Source organism: Struthio camelus, chromosome 9 (genome assembly GCF_040807025.1).
Source record: "Struthio camelus isolate bStrCam1 chromosome 9, bStrCam1.hap1, whole genome shotgun sequence".
Taxonomy (NCBI): Eukaryota; Metazoa; Chordata; class Aves; order Struthioniformes; family Struthionidae; genus Struthio; species Struthio camelus.
Window position 1 is genome coordinate 21,299,132 of NC_090950.1, and position 21,459 is coordinate 21,320,590.

The window sequence follows — 21,459 nt, forward strand, 5'->3', positions numbered from 1 at the left end:
AAGATGCTTGTAGTTTCTGGTGCTCCATCCCAATTCTCACCCTGAAGCAGCAGGTCTCACCTCACTGCTTTCCCAAATTGCCACTCGCAGTGGTTCAGATCACAGCCCGAGGAGCCCAGGACCAGGTCCCTGCAAAGGCCCTGTTGCTTTTTGCCCGTATTGAGCAAAGGTGCGTCCTTGGTGCAGGAGGTGTGCCAGGCCTGGGGTGAGAGCCAGCCCCTGCCCCAGTCCTCCTTCCCTCAAGCACAGCAGGGGCAGATCCCAGTTGTGAACATCCCACCCAGCAGCTCTGCTCTCCTAGAAAAGGCAGTGGCACGTCACAACGCCGCTGCTCCACACCCGCTGACACTCCCCTCCCAGCCCTGGGCACAGGGGAAGACACAGCTGCTATCGGATCAGAGATGCTTATACCCCTCAGACACTTTACTGGACAAGCAGTATTAGACAAGAATTTTTTTTTTTTTTAAAGAAATACAGACGCTCTCTTGTACACAAAAAATGTTTTTCTACCATCCTCTCTGATTGTGGGGGTGAATTTTGTCCTCGCACATCCAGCAGAGACATCAGTCTGACTCTGGCCTGATCTGGAGAGTTGTTCCTTCTCAGGGGAGCAGGGACCGCTGGACCACCTGGGAGGAACGGCTCGGGGGAGGAATGGGATGCAGGACAGGCAGATATCAGCAGTGCAAAGGACTGTCTCAGGGGGGCACCTGAGGCGCTCAGGGGCTCAGCTGCATTCAACCCACATGAGGGGCAGAAACCCTTTCCCACATGCTGGGGCACAACCAGCCCTCCTATCTTGCCTCTCTCGAGATGCAGGTAAGAGCTGAGAGTCAATTGACATGGCTCAAAAATACCTGCCCACCTCTCCACCAGCAAGGAGGTGCCTGGTTTTCAGAGTAGCCCAACACAACAGATACCCATAAGGCTGCAGCCAGGAGAGGGTGAATAAAGTAACCAATTCCCCATGACAAATCTGGGAAAGAAACGTGAACTTCTACCAGGACACACAACTGCAAGCAGCAGCTGTGTGAGCCCACCCTGCAGAGAGGATGCGGGATGATTGCGGCTACAGTGAAGGGGAGAACAGGGTCACGCAGGTTTCCCGGGCAGAAACAGGAGCAAAGGGCTTGTTGGAGGATCAGCGATGGCACACACCATTGTGAACAAGGAACAGCATGAGCGCTGAGTTACATGGCCTCTCCATCTGCAAGGAGGAAGAAAAGGTAAGTGTTCACTGACTTGAATCGGGTCAGAGCCTCCCACCCCGGCCACGGCCACCTGCTTCTCCCCTGGGCCTGGGATAAGCTGGGCCCTGGGGGCCTTCCACCTGCTGGGGCAGGGGTGGAAGCAAGCAGTCCCATGCACACTCACCGTGCTCCTCCGAGTAGCTGTCTGCCTCTTCCGATGACTGCCCTCTCAGTCCTAAGAAAGATTACAAATCAGTTTACACTAAACGGCAGCTTTCCATTTCTCCTCCCCTCTTGGTGCCATCACCTCCAGACTACATTGGTGCATGAACCCAGGTAGCCCCCGTCTAAGCCTCTGGTGCCAGACACTGCAGAAGGCAGCAGGCATTTGTGTTCCCAGGTCTTGAACCCATCAGCAACCCACCAAGGAGGTGTTTTGGGCTGTGTCAGCAAGAAGGAGCCCCCCTCATTGGCCAAGCTTTTTCCTGGGCTTGTCATGTCACCTCTCTGGGCTCTCTTGGGGAGCAAAGGGTTTCCTAACCTGGAACTTTGCTCCAAACTCTCCTCTGCTGTCATCTCCCTTCCCAGTCTCCACTGAAGGAGCCTAAACCCAGGCAGAGCAGATACCTGCCAAATCCGTCAGGGCAGGGCCCAGGCACGGACACCCTAAAACCCTTCTCGCACCCATCGTGGGCTGTCACTGCATTAGCCACATGGAGGCCAAGCTGGTCTCCCCCAGTCCTAGCCCCAGCATAAAGATAGCATCACCCTGAAGGCTGGAAACCCACTGGTTCTGGGTGACTGGTGTCTGTCACAGCCAATTTTCGGTCTCTTCTCACTGTACATGGCGCAGAGCTGGGCACTTCCTGCCTGGTTGCAGCACCAGTCATGCAATTTCAGCTCCTGATCTAGAGGCAAAAATTAGTGCGAGGGGCTAGGGAAGGGAGGAAAGCAAGAAATGCTGGCTCCGAGCAAGGCTGCGTCAGCTTGCACCAGCCCCAGCACAAGGGCTCACAGCATGTTTTGCAGGAATCAGATCATCCACGCTCCCTCCAAGGGTAACAGCATGTCAGGAAATAGGTTTGCACGGAGATTAAAATGATTTACAGCCTACAGTGACGCCAGCTTCAGCCACGCGACATGGCACGGAGAACCCTTCCTGCCATCCCAGCTCACCCAGACCTCCCCTGGCGTCACAGAGGCAGCAGGCGGAGGAGAAAAGGTTGAATTTATTCACCCACAGCACCAAGCCTGGGAAATCAGTCTGCATTTCAAAGCCCTTGATTTACCGGGGTAAAATCCCTCCCAGATGAGCATCACATCTACCCCTCTATAAACCACAGTCTCATTTCACACCAATTTCATGCCTTGTCTGATTTCACACCAATTTATCCTCCACAAGCTCCTGAATTTATTGCTGCCCTGACTCACCTCCTGCTGGCTGCAGGAGGCTGCAATTAGCTGGGCATTAGCTCAGTGTTGCTGCATTAGCTCAGCATTACTAAAGCCTTGGGCTATAAGGGCACTGCTCTCAGCCCTGTCTCCACCCTTCACTCCGCTGGCCTCCAGCTTCCCCATATGCAAAATGCAGCTAACCCGACATGTCAGGCTGGGCTGGGCAGCCTGCGAACAGAGGGTGCAGCTCTGGGGAGGGAGCTGGTCCCTGCCACAGTGGTGGGCTCTGCAATGCCAGTGCTGCTGCAGCTGGCAAGGCCACGGGCCAGAGTCAGGGTTCGAGCACCTCAGAACACAGTGCCACCACCCGTGTCCTGGCCAAGTGGCCCGTGAACACATCCAAGTGCCTTAGCAAGCTCCCAGCAATGCCAGGCACCGAGATGGAGAACAATGGAGCCCTTTGCTGGTCAGCCTCTGATTGCCACTGCCACCAGTCCAGCATATGCCAGCGTTGTGCTGCTTGCCCTTATATCATGTTGCCTCTCTCTTGGCACAAATTTAGCTCATGCCTAAAGATATCAAGGAGCCTCTGCAGTCTTCTGCAGGAGGCTAATATTCCTGACGCACTGAATAACACTGCTGTGGGTTACGTGGGGGAGAGCTGGGCTGACTGTGCTTACCACGGTAAGGAGACGCTTGCCTCCAGGGCCGCCAGTACCGCTCCTGCCGCCCCTCGACAAATTGGCTCTGGCTGTCATAGAGGCAGCGGACCCCAGCGCCGTACTGGTTCGGAGAGGTGGAGTGCAGCATCGTCAAGCGGGTGTTCAGCCAGCCTGAAACAGGCCAGCGGTGAGCATCGCCGCAGCACCTCCGGGGGTGGAGAGGGGCTTCCCTCCACTGTCGTCCATCGGTCCTGCCGCTTCTCCGATAGGCACGGAGAGACTGGCGGGGTCTGTCCCAGCGGCACCCCAAGGTGAGACCCCTCCCCCCCCCCGCTGGAGAGGGCCCTGCCTGCTGCCCCGGCGTGGGAAAGGCAGGGCCGAAGCAGGTGGGAGGGCACCGGGAAATCTTCACTCACCTACAGGCATCTGGGGTGGGGGGGGGGGGATCGCGTGCGCCTGGGGGACTGCTTTGGCCTCATTGCTGCCCGCTTTCCCTGCGTCTACAGGGAGCCCCACATCCCACCCACCCCAAGGGGCGACACCGCCTGTATCCCTCCCCCGGCTTCCCCTGATGTCCGGCCACCCGGCAGGGGACCTGGGGAGGGATGGGGAGGGTCTGGAAAGTAGTGGTCCCACTTGCCTCCCCAGGCACTCCTGAAGCGTGGATCCCGCTGCCCTTGCTGCAGGGAGCAGGGGCACGCGGGCAGGCCCCGGCTCCACACCCGCGGCTCCTGCTGCCGCCTGGTCCACGCCAGGCACTTCACCCTGTAGTTGGCCCCCACGCGGCTCTCCAGCTTGTACATCCACAGCCCGCGGAGATCTGGGAAGAAGGGCGGAGAGCAATAATCACAAGCTGTCACCTCCAGCCAAGGTCACCTTGGGCTCAAGCCAAGAGGTGAACATTGCTGATGCAGAAAGTTAAGTCAGCGCGGACCCCCGACCATCAACCCTGAATATAACACAACCGGCCAACGCCAGGGAAACGGGGAGGGGAGATGCTTTTGCCAAAGAAGAAATCCTGGACAGAGCTGTTTCTACAGAGAGTAGTAGAAAGTGCCCGTGAACACGGTTGGGATGTTTTAAGCATGCAGATCAACCTCAGGACATAGCTGGTACCCAGGAGAGGTGTTAGATGTGCTTTGGGGGGAAATCTTGGCCTTGGTGACATCTTGAATCTTGCTGCCTCCAGCAGGCCAGATTTCACCCTCGTGCTGCCCACAGGGGCTTGGGAGCGTCCCCCCACGCCGACCTTCCCCAGCTCCCGGCCTGCGCGTCTCTACCTGTGTTGTAGCCTCTGAACTGGTCAGGGCGATATTTAGCAGCCGGAGGTCTTTGAGTGAGATCATCGTTGTGGTAGAATCCATCCCCGCTGCATGCAGAGAGAAGAGAAATCAATAAGTCAGAGATCGCATTTCCTGTGGCGGGTCGGACTCTGCCCGGCCTCAGCCCGTCCCTTGGCCGCCCCTCCGCCTGCCTGGAGCTGCTCCCGGCCGGCCCCACGCTCCTCCGAGCTGCGACTCAAGGGGCCACCGGGCACAGGGGCGAGCCGCGCCAGCCCGCTGCTTCCCTTCCACAGGGTGCATTTAGTTTTGGGTGCTGCTGAGGCTCAAGGCCATCGGGGAGAAGGGTTTACAGGGGTTTCGCAGCTCACGCAGTGTGAGCACTCCCACGCACAAGCATGTGTGCACTGTGCTCCTCACCCCGTGAGCCTTTTCTTTACCCAGCAGTTGAAAACCACTAATAAGCAGATCCTGGAGGCTGCCGGTCTGTGAAGCCCCTGCACAGAGCGAGGTATAATGTAACGGGTCAGGAAATGACTGCTCGAGCCAAGCAACCGGAAATCCCTTCCCTGAGCAGTGCAAAGTTCATTAAACACCACCTATTCCCCACTTCTAATACCCAGACTGCCAAGGCAGGGCCAGTCGCTTGACTATACAGGGATGTGCAGATCTTATCGTTAAGCACAGCCCAGCAGATAACGGTTTTGCAATGTGATCCAACTAATGGGGCAAATACCCACATACAGGGCGGTTACGCCGCACGGGCGGGCAGACCTCAGCTGGGCTGCCTCGTCCATCCAGGGCACTTTGGTGGGGAAGGATTAAACCAGCCGGAGCCTGCAGTTCGGCACAGCACAGTGCTCGAAGGCGACAGCGGTAGGCGACGGAGCAGGGAAACCACCAGTATGGCTCCTCTGAGCCACGAGCAATTACCTGGAATAGCCGATCAGCACATTCGTAGCAGCAAGTTGGGTGTAATCCCATTTCATGCCTCCATCTTGGTACAGAATCAGGAGATAGGATCTGAATCCGTCAGTGGTGAGGACGGCCTGGTATGTGTTTGTCTGTGGAGACACACAGCAGTCGGCTAAGAAACCAAGTTTGCTTGGTTTAAAACTAGGGATACAGGCCAGTGCTTGCTGCAGATGGTGGGAAACAGAGGGGCTTAATTCCTAACGTGCAAGGCAAATGCAAGTCCGGGTTGTTTTGCATTTTGTGTGACAAGCACGACATTTTTACTTCGATGTTGTTTTATGAGAAGCCTCAAAGTCGGGAAGTTTTTGTAACTGAAAAAATAGCATTTCTGGTACACAATAAACTAGCCTCATGTTAAATGCAAAGATTTTAGGGAGCAGAGGGAGTGCAACTAAAAGTGTTCCCCCAAAAAGCCTACAAGTCACCAAATATAGGTGTAGCCCATTGCTTTTTGCCAAAAAGCTTACCAATACTAGCCTTTTGCACAAAATTGGTTTCTTATTTTCAGGTACAGACAATGTGAGTGCCCATGGGCCAGCAGAAATCTCTGGGAAAAAAAGCGGAAGTAGCAAGAAGGCTTGCAGTAGCTCTGGGTGCCAACACTAGAAACAAGGCAAACTCTGCACCAGCGCCACGAGCTTACCACTCGGTTTGTCCATCCCTTCCTCTTAAATGCTCCCAAGAATTCTCAGGAATCAGCTCAGCTGTCTGGCAGGAGAATCCCACCAGGGCATCAGAACAGGGGATCTGTCTCAGAACCCCCTCGCACTCACACACAGAGCCAAATTTGATGGCAATCCCCTAAGCTCCCGCAGTCCCTCACCCTCCTGGTGTCAGTCTGTGCTGTGTGGGCAGGAGCCTTCTCCCAGGTGACCTTCAGGGTCCAGGCTGCCGAGTACGAGGTTTTCATGTACCGCCGAATCTTGGCTTCCACATCGCGGATAAAGGGAGGCTTGGCAGAGTTCAGGGTGAAGAACTCCTGCAGATTTGGCACATGCACATGGACATTATCTCCCAATAAAGCAAAGACATCTATATTTGACCTGTGAAGGGAACAGCAACAGCCCGGATGCTCTACCCCATGGCTAAGGGCTTGAATGAGCCTGAGAGGGCAGAGCCTTTCTGTTCTCAGATCTGGCCCAGACAGGAGGAATGCCACTCATTGGCTCAGCTGCTTATGCATCCCAAGGGGCATCCAAAAACATGTAATGAATTTATCGTCTAAAGGTGCTTAATGCAAAAAGCCCTCAGTACAACCCAGTCTAGCACATGGGTAGCTTCACTGACCTGGTAAAATGTGGTGCCGACCCCTCTGGAGAAGTCGGCATTGTCCCAAAACACGGCAATCATGGGAATCTTCTCACGGCCATTAAACCCACCGGGAGGTGGGTTGGGGTATGAGAAGATGTTCTTGTCCGAGGCTGGGAAAATTATTTGTCCGTTGTCTGTGAACTAAACACAATGATCCATCCATCAGGTCCTACGCCTGACAGGCAAAGTCAAGACTGGCAGGACAAGCTGCTCAGACATTTGCAGGCCTGGCTTGTATTGCCAGATGTATGTTGGTTTGTGCCAGGCCCTGATGCCAAAGGCAGCATGGTGGGACCACCAGGACCTCACACTGACCTGAAAAGGCTGGGAACAAAGCAGTAACCTGTGGTGCTATTGGAAACCACAACACAGGAGAAAAGATTAAAGCTTTCAGTTAAACTCTCTAATGGGCTCTACCAAATCAGACACTGGAAATCACCTTAAAAAATGGCCATGGGAAAAGCCCCAGCATCTCTGATGGTGACAGCCAGCAGGCGTTTGACAGCCCTCCCATTTCTGAGAACAAAACTGGAGGAAGGCTACTGCCAGACCCCACCGAAACAGCCACAAAGTCACCTCCCACTGCAAACAGGCACTGAAAGCACTGAAAGCATCTAGCTCAATTCACCTCTCCGAGGGTCTCACCCTAAGTCCCCAGCTCCTGTTCTCTCCCCCAGGCTTTCGGGGGATGGCCACCTACACACCAGCAAGTCAAACAAATGAGACTCACATAGAGAGAATCACGCAGGCTTTTCCCGAAAGGGAATCCAGTCTCAGGCTTGAAAAGTGGAGAATTAAAATCCACTCTCCTTTCCACGTACTCGCGGTCGTTCTCCCTTGCTCCATATCCGTAGAGGGGCACTGCTGCAACTAAAACAGAACGCTTACAGCAAGGGACCGCGGCAGGGGGACAGCAGCAAGTTCAACGTCCCAAGTCTGTTTCTAGAGATGTTTCTAGCCTCCAGCTCCGCTTTTATGTCAGTTAAATTAAGTATTTGGAGGGGATTTTTCCATTTGACGGCAGGCAAAGGTCTGCTCAGCTCGACAGAAAAGGCAGGTTCCTGCCACGTGTGCTCAGCACCCCATGCTCATCCAGGCACTGTGGGAGCTCCTAACAGCACATCTCCCATGGCTTCCTGACCCCTCCCCCCCAGTCTCTCGATGTTGTACATCCCCCCTGAACTCCCTGCCTTGCCCAGGGACAGCCTTCGGGTGGCCAGAAGTGTCCGGCAGCCTCAGCTGTCCGTCCCCACCTGTCCACCATGTGGGTCTAGCCCAGCTGCTCCTCCCACCCCTGGTTGCCCCCACGCACGTCCCCTACCTGCAGTCACGGTCAGCAGGGCCGCGGGGGCCGTCGGCCCTCCCGGCGGAGCTGGAAGCATGGCAGACGACGCCCGAGAGAGGAGAGCGGCCGCCCCGTTCGCTCCCGGCCCAGGGAGCGCCTTCGCCCCACTGCGGAGCAGGGCTGGCGAGGCTGGACCAGCAGCCACGGGGCTGCAGGACACGGCCGGGTGTGCAGTTGCTGGTGGCCCTCCCCGGACTGCTCCCTGGCCAGGGAAGGCTGCGGGGACACTCGACCCTGCAGTGGCAGAGCTGGCAGCAGCTGCGTTGGGAAGGCTGGCGATCGCCTTGCTGCCAGAGGAGGGTTGCAGGGCCACAGGTAATGAACCTCCAGCAGATCCTGGTCCCAGGATTTTAGTCTTGGGGCTCTCGGCAGCAATCTTGGTGGGAGCAAGGCCAGAGGACCCTCCTCCTGCCGGTCCTTGTGCCGGCGAGGGCTGAGCAGGGGGCTCTGCGGCCGTGCGGGGAGGCAGCCGAGCTGCTGCCCCTGGCCCCGCCGCCACACTGGGGAGCCCAGGACTCGGTTTCTCAGAGCTGTCCGTGTCTCCTCTCCCTTTGGCAGCTACAGAGCCTGATGGGACCCCAGGGCTTTTGGGCTGGGGGGGTGGCAGGGCAGGTCCAGGGGGAATTGCGGAGGCTGCCCCAAGATCTCCTTTTTCCAGTGCAGAGGATCCTGCTGTCATCTCACTTGCTGGAACTGCAGAGGAAAATCCAGAGCCAGCAGACAGCCCCTTGGCAGCAGGAGGCACAGCCAGGCCCACACGGGGAGACACGGGGGTAGCCAGGGGCTCCTCTCCAGAAGGTGCTGGCATTCTTGAGGCCATCTCGTCATCGGGAGACCAAGGAAGGGCAGTTTCAGCATCAGCCAGTTGCCTATTGAGTGCCTTTGCAGAGGCCAGCGGCGTGCCCGAGGCGGCCCAGCTGCCTCCACTCTGGATACTGGAGGGAGAGGGGAGTTTCTCATTTGGCACCAGCCCTGAGCTTTCCCCCATGCCTCCCAAGGAGGCAGGTGAGGCACCAAGCCCATACCCAGGGAGCAGCAGAGAAGAGCCCAGCAAGCCAGCAATGCCAGCAGCAGCACCAGCCGTGTCCAGAGCTGAAGGGACCAGGGTCTGCATCTGCTGTGGGGAGGCAAGAGAAGACGGGGCCAGCACTCCTGATGCTATTTGTATTATGGCTCTTGCCCCACCTCCTAAACTGGCACTAAGGGAGGCTTCATCCTCAGCTGAGACCCCGGTTTCTCCTCCAGGCAGCTCCACCACGTTGATTTGGCTCAGTTTTGTATCAGAAAGTCCAAGATCTGAATCACTGTGGATGCCAGGGGCAGATATGGGAGCACCCTCAGATCCTGAAGACCCTGGGCCAGAAGCATCTGAGCCTGCGTTCGAACCATCAGCTCTTCCACTGGCACTGGGAAGGCCGGCTCCCGCCACAGTCTTGCCAGCTGTTCCCATTGATGAAGATCCTTCAACAGAGAGAGAAGAGGGTAGGGAGTGCTCTACAGCTCTTACTGCTCCGTCAGGGGCTCCCAAACCAGTTGTTCCCTCTGCAGCAAGGCCCTGGAACTCCCCTGGGGAAACCCCATCACCAGGGACAGCCTCAGCCAGTTTATCTGCTCCTTCTTCTGTGGCAGGACGGACCCCAGGCTCAGCACCTCCCAGGGCAGGCTGTGAAGAGCCAGGAGAGTTGGGTACTGCTCCAATGTCACTCACGTTGGCAGTCTCCAAAACGGAAGATGTTGCAGTGGCATCATTGGAAGAGGCAGGACCAGATGGGGACCCGGCACCAGGCAGCTGGTCTGCGTCAGCCACTGTCCTGTTGTCCAGAGCAGAGCTCAGGGACGGCTCACCCCCAGCTGTGCTGCCATCTCCACCCAGTGCCTGCTCTGCCGCACCAGCTTCACTCCCTTCCACTGCTGGCAGCCCCGGGCCGGTGCCAGGCCAGTGCCCGGGGATGGGCAATGAGGGTCCCACAGGCCCAAGGGATGCTGGGCTGGAGGCATCCGATGCTGGATTGAAGCTAGCGTCTGGTCCATCAGCTGCAGGGAGCCCTGCTCCCTCAGGAGCACCACCCGCCGTCCCCTGTGGCTCTGACCCTCCGCTGGATGGGGCCACTGGAGCACCGAGTTTGGGGCTCACTGGCATCTCTGCCCCATCTTCCGCCCCAGAAAGGGTGCCGGCCACGGCACCTGGGGCCAGCCCAGGAGAGCCAGGAGCCCTGGGGGACTCACCAGGCAAGTCCTCTGGTCCTGCAGACACCTCAAGGCCAGGCTCCAGGCCAGCGCCGCCAGGAGCTGCAGGACCAGGTGGGGATGTTTCTCCCAGGGCTGTAGCCACTCCTGCTCCGTCCCCAAGAGCCAACGGATGGGACAGCTTGGCATCCATCAAAGCTCCTGTTTCTCCTGCTGACAGCTCTCCTATGTTCGCAGGATCCTGCTGTGGGCTGAAAGCTGGAGGACCGGCGTCCACATTGGGGCTTGGGCTCTCTGGATTTCCTGCCTGTGCCTCGTCCCCTGCGTTCTCAGCCCTCAGAGATGCAGCGAGGTCTGGGTCGCCCTCGCTGTCCGGAGAGGCCTGGGAAGGGCTGTCAGGGCCAGGAGCTGCCTCTGGGGTGGCTCCTGCTCCGTCAGTCTCCAAAACGGAAGATGTTGCAGTGGCATCATTGGAAGAGGCAGGACCAGATGGGGACCCGGCACCAGGCAGCTGGTCTGCGTCAGCCACTGTCCTGTTGTCCAGAGCAGAGCTCAGGGACGGCTCACCCCCAGCTGTGCTGCCATCTCCACCCAGTGCCTGCTCTGCCGCACCAGCTTCACTCCCTTCCACTGCTGGCAGCCCCGGGCCGGTGCCAGGCCAGTGCCCGGGGATGGGCAATGAGGGTCCCACAGGCCCAAGGGATGCTGGGCTGGAGGCATCCGATGCTGGATTGAAGCTAGCGTCTGGTCCATCAGCTGCAGGGAGCCCTGCTCCCTCAGGAGCACCACCCGCCGTCCCCTGTGGCTCTGACCCTCCGCTGGATGGGGCCACTGGAGCACCGAGTTTGGGGCTCACTGGCATCTCTGCCCCATCTTCCGCCCCAGAAAGGGTGCCGGCCACAGCACCTGGGGCCAGCCCAGGAGAGCCAGGAGCCCTGGGGGACTCACCAGGCAAGTCCTCTGGTCCTGCAGACACCTCAAGGCCAGGCTCCAGGCCAGCGCCGCCAGGAGCTGCAGGACCAGGTGGGGATGTTTCTCCCAGGGCTGTAGCCACTCCTGCTCCGTCCCCAAGAGCCAACGGATGGGACAGCTTGGCATCCATCAAAGCTCCTGTTTCTCCTGCTGACAGCTCTCCTATGTTCGCAGGATCCTGCTGTGGGCTGAAAGCTGGAGGACCGGCGTCCACATTGGGGCTTGGGCTCTCTGGATTTCCTGCCTGTGCCTCGTCCCCTGCGTTCTCAGCCCTCGGAGATGCAGCGAGGTCTGGGTCGCCCTCGCTGTCCGGAGAGGCCTGGGAAGGGCTGTCAGGGCCAGGAGCTGCCTCTGGGGTGGCTCCTGCTCCGTCAGTCTCCAAAACGGAAGATGTTGCAGTGGCATCATTGGAAGAGGCAGGACCAGATGGGGACCCGGCACCAGGCAGCTGGTCTGCGTCAGCCACTGTCCTGTTGTCCAGAGCAGAGCTCAGGGACGGCTCACCCCCAGCTGTGCTGCCATCTCCACCCAGTGCCTGCTCTGCCGCACCAGCTTCACTCCCTTCCACTGCTGGCAGCCCCGGGCCGGTGCCAGGCCAGTGCCCGGGGATGGGCAATGAGGGTCCCACAGGCCCAAGGGATGCTGGGCTGGAGGCATCCGATGCTGGATTGAAGCTAGCGTCTGGTCCATCAGCTGCAGGGAGCCCTGCTCCCTCAGGAGCACCACCCGCCGTCCCCTGTGGCTCTGACCCTCCGCTGGATGGGGCCACTGGAGCACCGAGTTTGGGGCTCACTGGCATCTCTGCCCCATCTTCCGCCCCAGAAAGGGTGCCGGCCACAGCACCTGGGGCCAGCCCAGGAGAGCCAGGAGCCCTGGGGGACTCACCAGGCAAGTCCTCTGGTCCTGCAGACACCTCAAGGCCAGGCTCCAGGCCAGCGCCGCCAGGAGCTGCAGGACCAGGTGGGGATGTTTCTCCCAGGGCTGTAGCCACTCCTGCTCCGTCCCCAAGAGCCAACGGATGGGACAGCTTGGCATCCATCAAAGCTCCTGTTTCTCCTGCTGACAGCTCTCCTATGTTCGCAGGATCCTGCTGTGGGCTGAAAGCTGGAGGACCGGCGTCCACATTGGGGCTTGGGCTCTCTGGATTTCCTGCCTGTGCCTCGTCCCCTGCGTTCTCAGCCCTCGGAGATGCAGCGAGGTCTGGGTCGCCCTCGCTGTCCGGAGAGGCCTGGGAAGGGCTGTCAGGGCCAGGAGCTGCCTCTGGGGTGGCTCCTGCTCCGTCAGTCTCCAAAACGGAAGATGTTGCAGTGGCATCATTGGAAGAGGCAGGACCAGATGGGGACCCGGCACCAGGCAGCTGGTCTGCGTCAGCCACTGTCCTGTTGTCCAGAGCAGAGCTCAGGGACGGCTCACCCCCAGCTGTGCTGCCATCTCCACCCAGTGCCTGCTCTGCCGCACCAGCTTCACTCCCTTCCACTGCTGGCAGCCCCGGGCCGGTGCCAGGCCAGTGCCCGGGGATGGGCAATGAGGGTCCCACAGGCCCAAGGGATGCTGGGCTGGAGGCATCCGATGCTGGATTGAAGCTAGCGTCTGGTCCATCAGCTGCAGGGAGCCCTGCTCCCTCAGGAGCACCACCCGCCGTCCCCTGTGGCTCTGACCCTCCGCTGGATGGGGCCACTGGAGCACCGAGTTTGGGGCTCACTGGCATCTCTGCCCCATCTTCCGCCCCAGAAAGGGTGCCGGCCACGGCACCTGGGGCCAGCCCAGGAGAGCCAGGAGCACTGGGAGAGGTAACGGAGGCCAAGGGCCTATCGAGGATGTCCACAGGGAATGGCAGATCACTGGTGGTGGCATCCCATAGGGCAGAGTGCAGGGAAGGCTCAGCCGGAGCCGTGGTCCCCGTGAGCAGCAGCCCTGTGCGCGCTGGGAGCAGCACGGTGGCAGGGGAAGTTGCAGCAGTTTGCACATCAGGCTCTGCAGGTGCTATGAGCGCCTCACCGGCTGCAGGAGATGGAGTCGAGTTAGAGCTGTCTGAATTCACCCCTGGAGATCCCTGTTCACCCCCACCAGGTCCTAGCAAAGCAGCTGGGCTCAGCCCTGCCTCGCCAGCGAGGCGGGAGGCTTCCTCCGGCTTTCCCACTGCCCCCGACGCTGTCGCGTTCCCCAGAGGCAGACGGGACAAGTCAGGTGCACCAAAAGCATCTATTGCATCTCCTGCATTTCCAGCCTCTAAAGGAGTGGGACTTTCCTCAACAGGCGGGGCTGCTTCTCCTGCCAGCTCCCAGATGACACCGCTGGCCTCACTTGCCTGTTCATCCTGCTGTGTTGTGAGCAGCTGCCCAGCCCCAGGGTTTGGGCTCAAGGAGGGGGCACTCGCTCTGCTTTGGAAATCTGCAGCGAAGGTTACGCCTTTCTCGCTTGCTCCCACGGTGGCTGTGTCCAGTCTTCTGCTCAGCGGCATGGTGACCCCAGGACCCAAGGCACTGTTGGCAGCCTGGTCCCCAGTGGCCCCAGTGGTTGGCTGTGCCTCCCCAACTGACAGAGAAGGGAAGGTTGGGACGGACATAGCATCAGCAGCGGGCTCTAAATGCTCTGCCCCTCCTCTTGTCAGAGACGCCGAGAAGTTGTTACTGGCATCCACAAAGAGTGGGGAGACAGGGGTAGCCCCAAGGGACGCGTCAGGAGCAGCTCCTGTAACATCAGGCTCCGGATTTGGGGAGAAAAGGGTCTGGTGCGTGGAAAATGAGGCAATGTCTGTGGCTGGAGCATCCAAACCCCTCTCATTTTCCTGAGACACGTTAGGAGACTTGGTCACATTTGTCAAAACTTGGGTATCTCCAGCAGGCACCTGTGTTTCTTCCCCTGGGCTCAGCTCTGGCTCTAGAGGTGACGGACCAGCTTCAGCATCCCTCCCCGCTGCTGAGCGGGGGCTGTATTCGCTTGGCTCTGCCCCAGTGGGGAAGGAAGGGCTTGTAGGGCCTCCAGCAAGGATGCTGTCTGCCAGTGAGGTGGCGATTTCAGCATTGGCTGCAGTGCCGGGCAGCAGGGCCGCCACAGTGCTCGTCTCTGCCGTCCCCTGCACCAGGGCATTGGGCACTTGGCTCTCTGCAGTGGAAGGAAAAGCTGTGTGCACCCCAAAAGGCGTGGTGACAGGGACTGCAACGGCAGCACCGAGCCCTGCAGAGAGAAACACAGAGCGGAGCCAGGTTAAGGAGCAGTTGGCCTGGCATGCTCAGCCCGGCTCATCCCTCCAGCTATGTCAACCCGGGCGCCTGCCCCAGGGGCAGCCATTGGGGACGCCAGCAAGGAGACAGGGCATCCCACGCATGGGTTTGGGGCCAGCCTGACTGCTGTTGCATTCCTCACACAGCCCAAAAGCAACCAGGTGCCAGCCCTAATCCAACCCTGAGCTGAGCAGGGCAACTTGGAGGTGCTGAAGAGCAGGAAGGGGGTGAGACAGTTGTGCTTTGCTGTGGAAACATATGAGGAGGCAGAGGGGAAGGGACTAGGGGGCAGAGGGAAGGAACAGCTTTGGCATGAGCAGAGGCACAGGCAGGGGGGTGGGCAAGCACGAGGAAGACCATGGCGTGGCAGGGATGAGAAAAGGGGAACAGGGCTGAATGCATGAGAAGGAGGCCTGGAGCGTGCAGGCGTGGGGGTCAGCCGCGTGCCGGGGAAAGGGTTTGCACATACACAAAAGGGAACTTCTCCTTCTAGAGGAAGGCTTGAAGCTGATTTTGTTCCTTCATTTCGTGACAAGGGGTTGAGCTCTTAAATTGGGAGCACCTGGCCACAATTCCTACAGCAGCAGCATCTCTGGGCATCCTCCCAGAGAGCTGCTAAACCCTCAGGGCAGGGACACAGCTGGGGCAGGTTATTTGCACCTTGCTCCATTCCCCAGCAGCCGAGCTGCAGCCTAGGCCTGTCTCTTCTTGGGAGGGCTGGGGAAACAGCTAACCTCCCATTTAGCTGCCTAAAAGCAGGGGACTTTAAGCCCTATTTTCTCTTGCTGCTGCCTTATAATGCACTGTCTGGTTTAAGATATAAGAAGCATGATCCAGGTTGTCGTGTATGCAGCAGGTTAGAGATGGCATGGCAGTTCTGCAACATTTTGCATCCTGACACGTTAACAGCAGTCAGCCAAGACAGGACACTGTTCATCCCAGGTCAGGGAAAAACACTTGTGTATGCACAGGCACAAGGGGCTGCGGTGTGCTTGATACCACAGGACACTACAGCCCAACCCAGATACACTGTGAAGGGATGGCACTGCCTGGCAGTCACCTCAGAAGAGCTGTGAACTGCTAAGTCTAGTTCATATCCCCAAGAGTGTTCCAAAGTGCATTCTTAGGACAGCCCTTGGCACTCTATCCTTTTTGCAGGGACAGCCCAGAGTGTACCTGCTTCTGCAGAGCCTCTCCAGTTCTTACGTTTTTCACCTTCTGGGCGTCTGGAATATGTTAAAATACATTTTCCTTAAAGCTCTTTGGCAGGTAAGAAATCATAGTTTAGTGAAACATTTATTAAGGGCAAATGGCTTCTGACTCATTGCAATTAAACCAGGTTCATTAATCCTCTCCTGGGGTCTGAGCCTGTGTGCTCCTGCCCAGGTCCCACATAACCCCAGGGTGGACTAACATTTAGTGCTATCAGCAGCAGCCGAGGAGTTTGGTACCCTTGTAGGAAATATTGAGCAGCTCTCAGCCTCCTTTTAGGATGGGGCTGCAACCCCTGGAGAGGCCAAGGCATCTCTGCTAGCTGCAGGAGGGGCCTGGAAGATCTGCTGACACTTGGCTTTAGGCAGCTGCAATTAGGGGAGACAAAGTCTACCCTGAGGGCGGAACAGTGCCCTCAGCACCAACCCTACAGCCTGAGCCTGTTTCTCATGTTGGTGCTCCAGCTTATCAGGTTCCCCACGTGAGATAGGCAGATCCCCCATGCAATGGGGATGCCTCTGACCTCACTGCCAGCCCAGCTTGTTAGCCTGTGGGTAGCTTTGTGGCAAAGTCATTAATGAAAATTATCTCCTATCCCAGACCAATCCTTGAGGTATCCATCCTCCTCCCCTGCTTCCCCTTCCACCAGGCCATTTCCTCCCCTTACCCCGCCTGCACTTCTCCTGTCTTTGCTTGCTGAACTAAGGCTTTTGCAACAACCAGCACTTTCCTATCAGCTAGAGATCAGCTGCTTCCCTTCTTGTCTCAAAGAAAGGAAAGTGAGTCAGTCAAGTCCCCCCAGGTAAGCCTGACATGCTCCACCCCTATAAATCCATGCTTTTTCTTAACTCTTCCATGTGCAGCAGGAAACACCATCCACCCTGCAGGCCAGTGACCTGAGCAGCAGATTCACAGGAAGCTTGTGCAAGAGGAGCCTTGCACCAAGCACCAGCGCTTGCTCTTCCCCAGGGTACAGGGGAGACAAGAGCACCTCTGGTGTCTGGCAGCCCCAGTTTGCCAGGTGACCATTTGATTTCCTTCCTGGAGGGGTGTATGGCAGCACACAGGCTCCCCAGGTTTGTGTCTCACCTCTCCCATGGGATGGTGCAGCCTGCAACCAGCCCCACAGCTACTGCAGCCCTCTGCAAAGCCGAGGTGATACCTGTCTGTGAAACATTTCCCTAGCTTTTTTGCTGAAGCATATTGCAAGCACTGGTCATAGGAAAAGCTTCCAACATAGCCAAGATGAAGCAGCAGCTCACAACCTTACCTGCTGGGTCAGGGAACACTAGAGGTTTGGGAGAGCTCAGGTGCTAGCAGGGAGAGAGAGGACATACCATGCAAAATCCACAGGCAGCATCCCACAAAGGTCCGCAGCATCCATCCCCTGGTCCCCATGCCACTGACCCCCTCTCAGGCTGGGAGGGCAGCAAGGGCAGCCCTGTCCCTGTCCTCCTGCCAGAGTCCCACAGGTGCAGTCCTGCTCCCAGGCCCTCCTATTTATAGGGATGACTAAGGGAGGCAGGTAGCAGCCACTGTGCCCTCCCTCCCCCTGTGCTTTCTCTCCACATCCCTGGCACCCTTCCCCTCCTGCAAAATCCTTCCCCCCGCCGAGGGCTGGCAGGGGCACTGCACGCCTCCCCACGAAACCCTGCTCCCTCCCCAGGAGCCGGGTAGGGGGGCCATACAGAGGAACAGCCCCGTTCAGCCAGGACACGACCTCGGGTTTGCCCACGCGCCGCGACACTGCCAGCAGCCACACAACAGCCTCACCAGAGCCGCGTGGGACCTGCCAGCAGCTGGGACAGCCGGAGCCAGCGCGGCGGGAAGGGCAGCCCGTGCTACAGTGTTCGCGGGGACACCATGGGCTTTGAGATCCGCTACTGAGTGGGGTCTTGTCCCGGCGCAAGGCAGTTCCCACTAGGATCAAAGCTCTCCCAGGGGCTCAGGAGGGTTTGCACACCAGGAGAGGCAGGGCTGGCAGGAGGCCTTGGGGCATCAACCAAGCCACCCACCCCTCAACCACCACTGGGAGCAGTGGGGGTCCCAGTGCAGACATCCAGCATGGCCCAGCAGAGTTGAACACCTCGGCCCCAGACGGGTGCAGGAGGGCTGGGGGTACCAGGGGAGGGTGAGCTGGCCAGTGAAGCTCCACTACAAGGTGAGACCAGTTTCCCCAGCGATTAGAGCAGGAAAAGGCCCTGTCCTGGCCCCTCTTCTCCTGCTGCAGGCTCAGCTCCTGGCTGACCTCACCCCTATTTGTCTCCATCCCCCCCTTTCCTCAGCCATAGCAATTCTTGCTCCCTTCCTGTAAAGTCCTTTGAGCTCCCCCAGTGAAAAGCATTATGCAGACACCCACCCTTACATGTTTTTGTAATCAATTAAATGCTTCTTAAGCAGAAATGCCCCAAGCGACGCCTGCAAAGTGTTATTAGAGGTGTTGTAACCCCAGAGCTGGGTAGTACACAATGTCCCGCCGGCGCCTGCCTTTACTAAGCGGGCAATCGAGTCATGGCACACCAAGCGACACGTCCCCCAGCTGGCCACCCCCAGACAGGCAGCCTTCACGGGGGAAATGCCAAGGGAAGCCAAGTCACGGCCGACAAAAGCTGTCGTATAAACCCACGCATCCCCCCCAGCGCAGCAGCCCGGGAACAGGGCACAGACCATAAATCAGGGGAGAGCGCCGCTCACCCGGAACGAACGCCCACCGATAACAGCAACGCAGTGGCAACGCAGGGGAGGATGGCGTGGCAGGGACCCGGGCAGCCGGCGCTGCAGACAACAGAGTCATACCGAACCAGTGACCGTCCGGGCAGCTGTCACACCTGGGCTGGCAGAGCTTAGAGGGATCCAAACCGTCTTGTACCACCACATCTTCAGCTGGTGCTGATGACGCCGTGTTGTTTTGGAAAGTCCTGTGCCATCCCAGAGGGGAATAAGTGCTTGTGGCAGGAGAGAGTTGCACCAGCGAGTGTTTGAGGCACATAATGCGGCGGGAACCACGTGTATCATTGCAAACACTCTGCTTGGTGTAGGGTGAAGTAGCGCAGTTGAAATGAGGACTTCCAACCCGCCTTACTATCATACCTCTTGTAAGCTCCTACCCCACAGCCTGACACCCAGCCCTGGGCTCGGCGGCGGCTCCCTGTGCCCCGGGTTCTGCTGCAGAGCCATCAGCCCTTCCCAGCAGCATCAGGGCCGACAGTGGGGCTCCCTGGGCCAGCACAGCATCACTAGTGCTCCCATGGCCCATCCTCTGCCTGGGGTTTTGCCACCCTTTGGGGCTTTGCTGTCACATTTCCCTTCAGAGCAGTGATACCCGGCCTGGTCGGTCGCTTTGGCAAGGGGCTGCCAAGTCAGAGACGGCAAAGGCGACAGCCATCCCCGCAGTGCACTAGGACCGACACCTTCAGGAGTCCGTCACGTCTGCTCCTCCAGCTGGTGCTGCCCCCCAAAAACCCATCTCCCTGATGCTCCTCTAGCTGTGGTTGGCCCTCGGAGTATCTGCGCTGACTGGGTGACAAGCCAAGCTCCTGCCTGTACACCAGCAGCACTAGGAAAGCCCAAAGCCCCATGACAGCAGGGCTGATCATCCCCTGTCACGAGAGTGGTGCCCCATTCCCACTCGGTAAAGGGTCTTTTCATTGATCCTTCTGCGATGCCTGCAACGAAGGTCCCCAGCGAGCCGTCAGCTCCTGCAAGGATTGTAGCTGTGGTCCACGGCTGGCTGAGGCACCCTCCCTGTGGCAGCGATGTGGCAGAGGCCAGCCAGAGGGACTGGGATTTCTCCGGGCCGCTCCGCAGGGCACTGGGTGGCAACCGCAGGCAAATCGGCCTGAGGGGGCTCAGCACAGGATGGATGCTGGAGCTGGGAAAGGAGGGAGAGAGCAGGCTTGAGCGCTATAGGAAGAGCCTGATTTCAGGATGTTGTCAGCAGAGTCCTCTCAGACCAAAACCATCTGGGAGAACAAGCCAGAGAAAGGCTGGCTTTGCAGACGGGAGCAGACACTTTCCTTTGGCAGCCCAAATCTGGGGAGAAGCGAGGTGGCAGATCCCAGGACACAACATCCTGCTGGGCCTGACGCGGCAGCCCCAGCAGGTGCAGGAGGTGGGCAGGCCCCGCACGCAGTGCCTTATCGGCGTTCCTGGGATTAATGGTCTGGTTGTTCCAGCCCTGCGGAGATTACAGCATCTCTCACTGGGACTGCTCCGGTGTCCCAACAAGGGCATTTCAAGAAGGGGGGGGACCAGGTTATCCATCAACCCTGCTGGTTCCGGATCACTTGGTAAGCCAGGCGCATTGCAATGCCCCCCGGAAAGACAGGCAGATAGCAGGAGCTCAGCCATAGCCACCAGTCGGGGGTGAAGGGGAGGGTGACGCTGAAAGGGACACCTGAGTCACAAGGGGCCAGTGATTCAGCAAGCGGCCCCATGACGCCACAGCAGCCGCACTGCTGGGCGCTCCAGGGGCGATTTTCCCTCTGGGCACAGTAGAGCCAGGAGCACCAAAAGGGAGCAGGCCTGCTCCTAGGGACAGTGCTGCTAGCTGGGTTACAGCAAAGAGGCTGATAAATGATTTAAGGGTTGGAAAAGCCCCTGGCTGTGAGGGATCTCCCTGTTTAGTGGGCTCCGTCTGTTTAGTTCATTACAGAGACCTGATTACAGCCAAAGCCCATCCTCCTGGGAAGGCATGAGAGGCCTCCCTTAACGTGGAGGAAGAAACCCGAAAAGACATCCATGCGCAGATGCAGAGGCCAGGGCAATCCAAACTGGGACCAGCTGCATGCTGCAGCTGGTAGCAACTCACCAGGGAAGGGCACCAAGGGCACCCATGTGTTCCCATCACCCGCAGCCCCCCAGCCAGGAGCAGGGTCTCTGGCAGGGGTACAGCTTTGCTGGGCGATTCCTGTGCTCAGGATTACCATGGTACCCGGATCTGACCCCTAAAGGAGCCAGATGTCCGTGAAGTGAGACGCAAGCAACTGTGGGGCGTGTAGGCGTCCAGCTTCCCCTGGGATGGCCAGCACAGAGACCATGGACATTTGGCCATGCTGGGCAGGTGTTGGCCACAGCGGTGCCTGGCACCCTGTTGGAGTCACGTCCATTCTCCATCCCAGCTCCAGGGGTGGAAGGACTCACCGAGACAGGAGCATCTCTTGTCTTGTCACCCCTTCATCACCACAACAGTGGAAGGATGCTGTGCCAGCTGGGGATAGTAAGTGCCCCAGTCACCTTTTCATCCCAGCACTTCAAGACCTTTTCCTCCCTTTGTGACGCACTTTGGCTCCATTATCCCAGCCTTGGCCCCATTCCATGTCCTGGGGTCTGAAGTTATGGATTCAGCAGCCGGAGAAATCAGCCCGGTGGGACTTGGCGTGGGAGGACTCTTGGCCTCACTCCACGGCGTAGGCCGATCACGAGGATCATTTCCCAGCACCCCAGCAGGCATCCGGTGAACACACCCCTTCTAGCAGCCTTTTCCCCAGCTGCTCGGGCACCACGGTTGGGCGCTCCAGGATCTCAGGGACCTATTGTGCCTTGGTGCCAACAGCCACGGCAACAGCTCCAAAAAGCCAGGCAAAGTCCTAGAGTAATGGGATGCAAAGGGCATCTGGGATGTGGGGCTGGCCGTTCTCTCCACCTTTCCTGAGGGGGAGGTGGATGCATCTCCCAGAACTGGATAAATTCCTGAGGAAAAAGCCT

At 58.5% G+C, this 21,459-nt stretch overlaps 1 protein-coding gene across 1 annotated transcript; it reads right to left on the minus strand.

The window, feature by feature from the left end:
* Nucleotides 1-440: 440 nt before the first annotated feature.
* On the minus strand, nucleotides 441-20,681 carry LOC104148810 (mucin-4). The gene is made up of 12 exons (XM_068954742.1): nucleotides 20,564-20,681; nucleotides 8,135-14,494; nucleotides 7,544-7,683; nucleotides 6,790-6,954; nucleotides 6,326-6,481; nucleotides 5,461-5,591; nucleotides 4,528-4,616; nucleotides 3,888-4,067; nucleotides 3,266-3,418; nucleotides 1,979-2,098; nucleotides 1,375-1,425; nucleotides 441-1,207 (listed from the first exon to the last, which is right to left on the minus strand). The coding sequence occupies exons 1-12, from the start codon at nucleotides 20,679-20,681 to the stop codon at nucleotides 1,191-1,193; spliced, it is 7,680 nt and encodes a 2,559-aa protein (XP_068810843.1). The 3' UTR covers nucleotides 441-1,190.
* Between the last annotated feature and the right edge of the window lie 778 nt (nucleotides 20,682-21,459).

Excerpts from the sequence above, each read along its gene's own strand:
- LOC104148810 (XM_068954742.1), bottom strand. The coding sequence starts at position 20,681 with ATGGTAATCCTGAGCACAGGAATCGCCCAGCAAAGCTGTACCCCTGCC. Across the intron at positions 14,495-20,563 it reads GCCCTTGGTGCCCTTCCCTG|GGCTCGGTGCTGCCGTTGCA; the intron begins GTGAGTTGCTAC and ends TTCTCTCTGCAG. Across the intron at positions 1,426-1,978 it reads ACACCAGTCACCCAGAACCA|GACTGAGAGGGCAGTCATCG; the intron begins GTGGGTTTCCAG and ends AATCTTTCTTAG.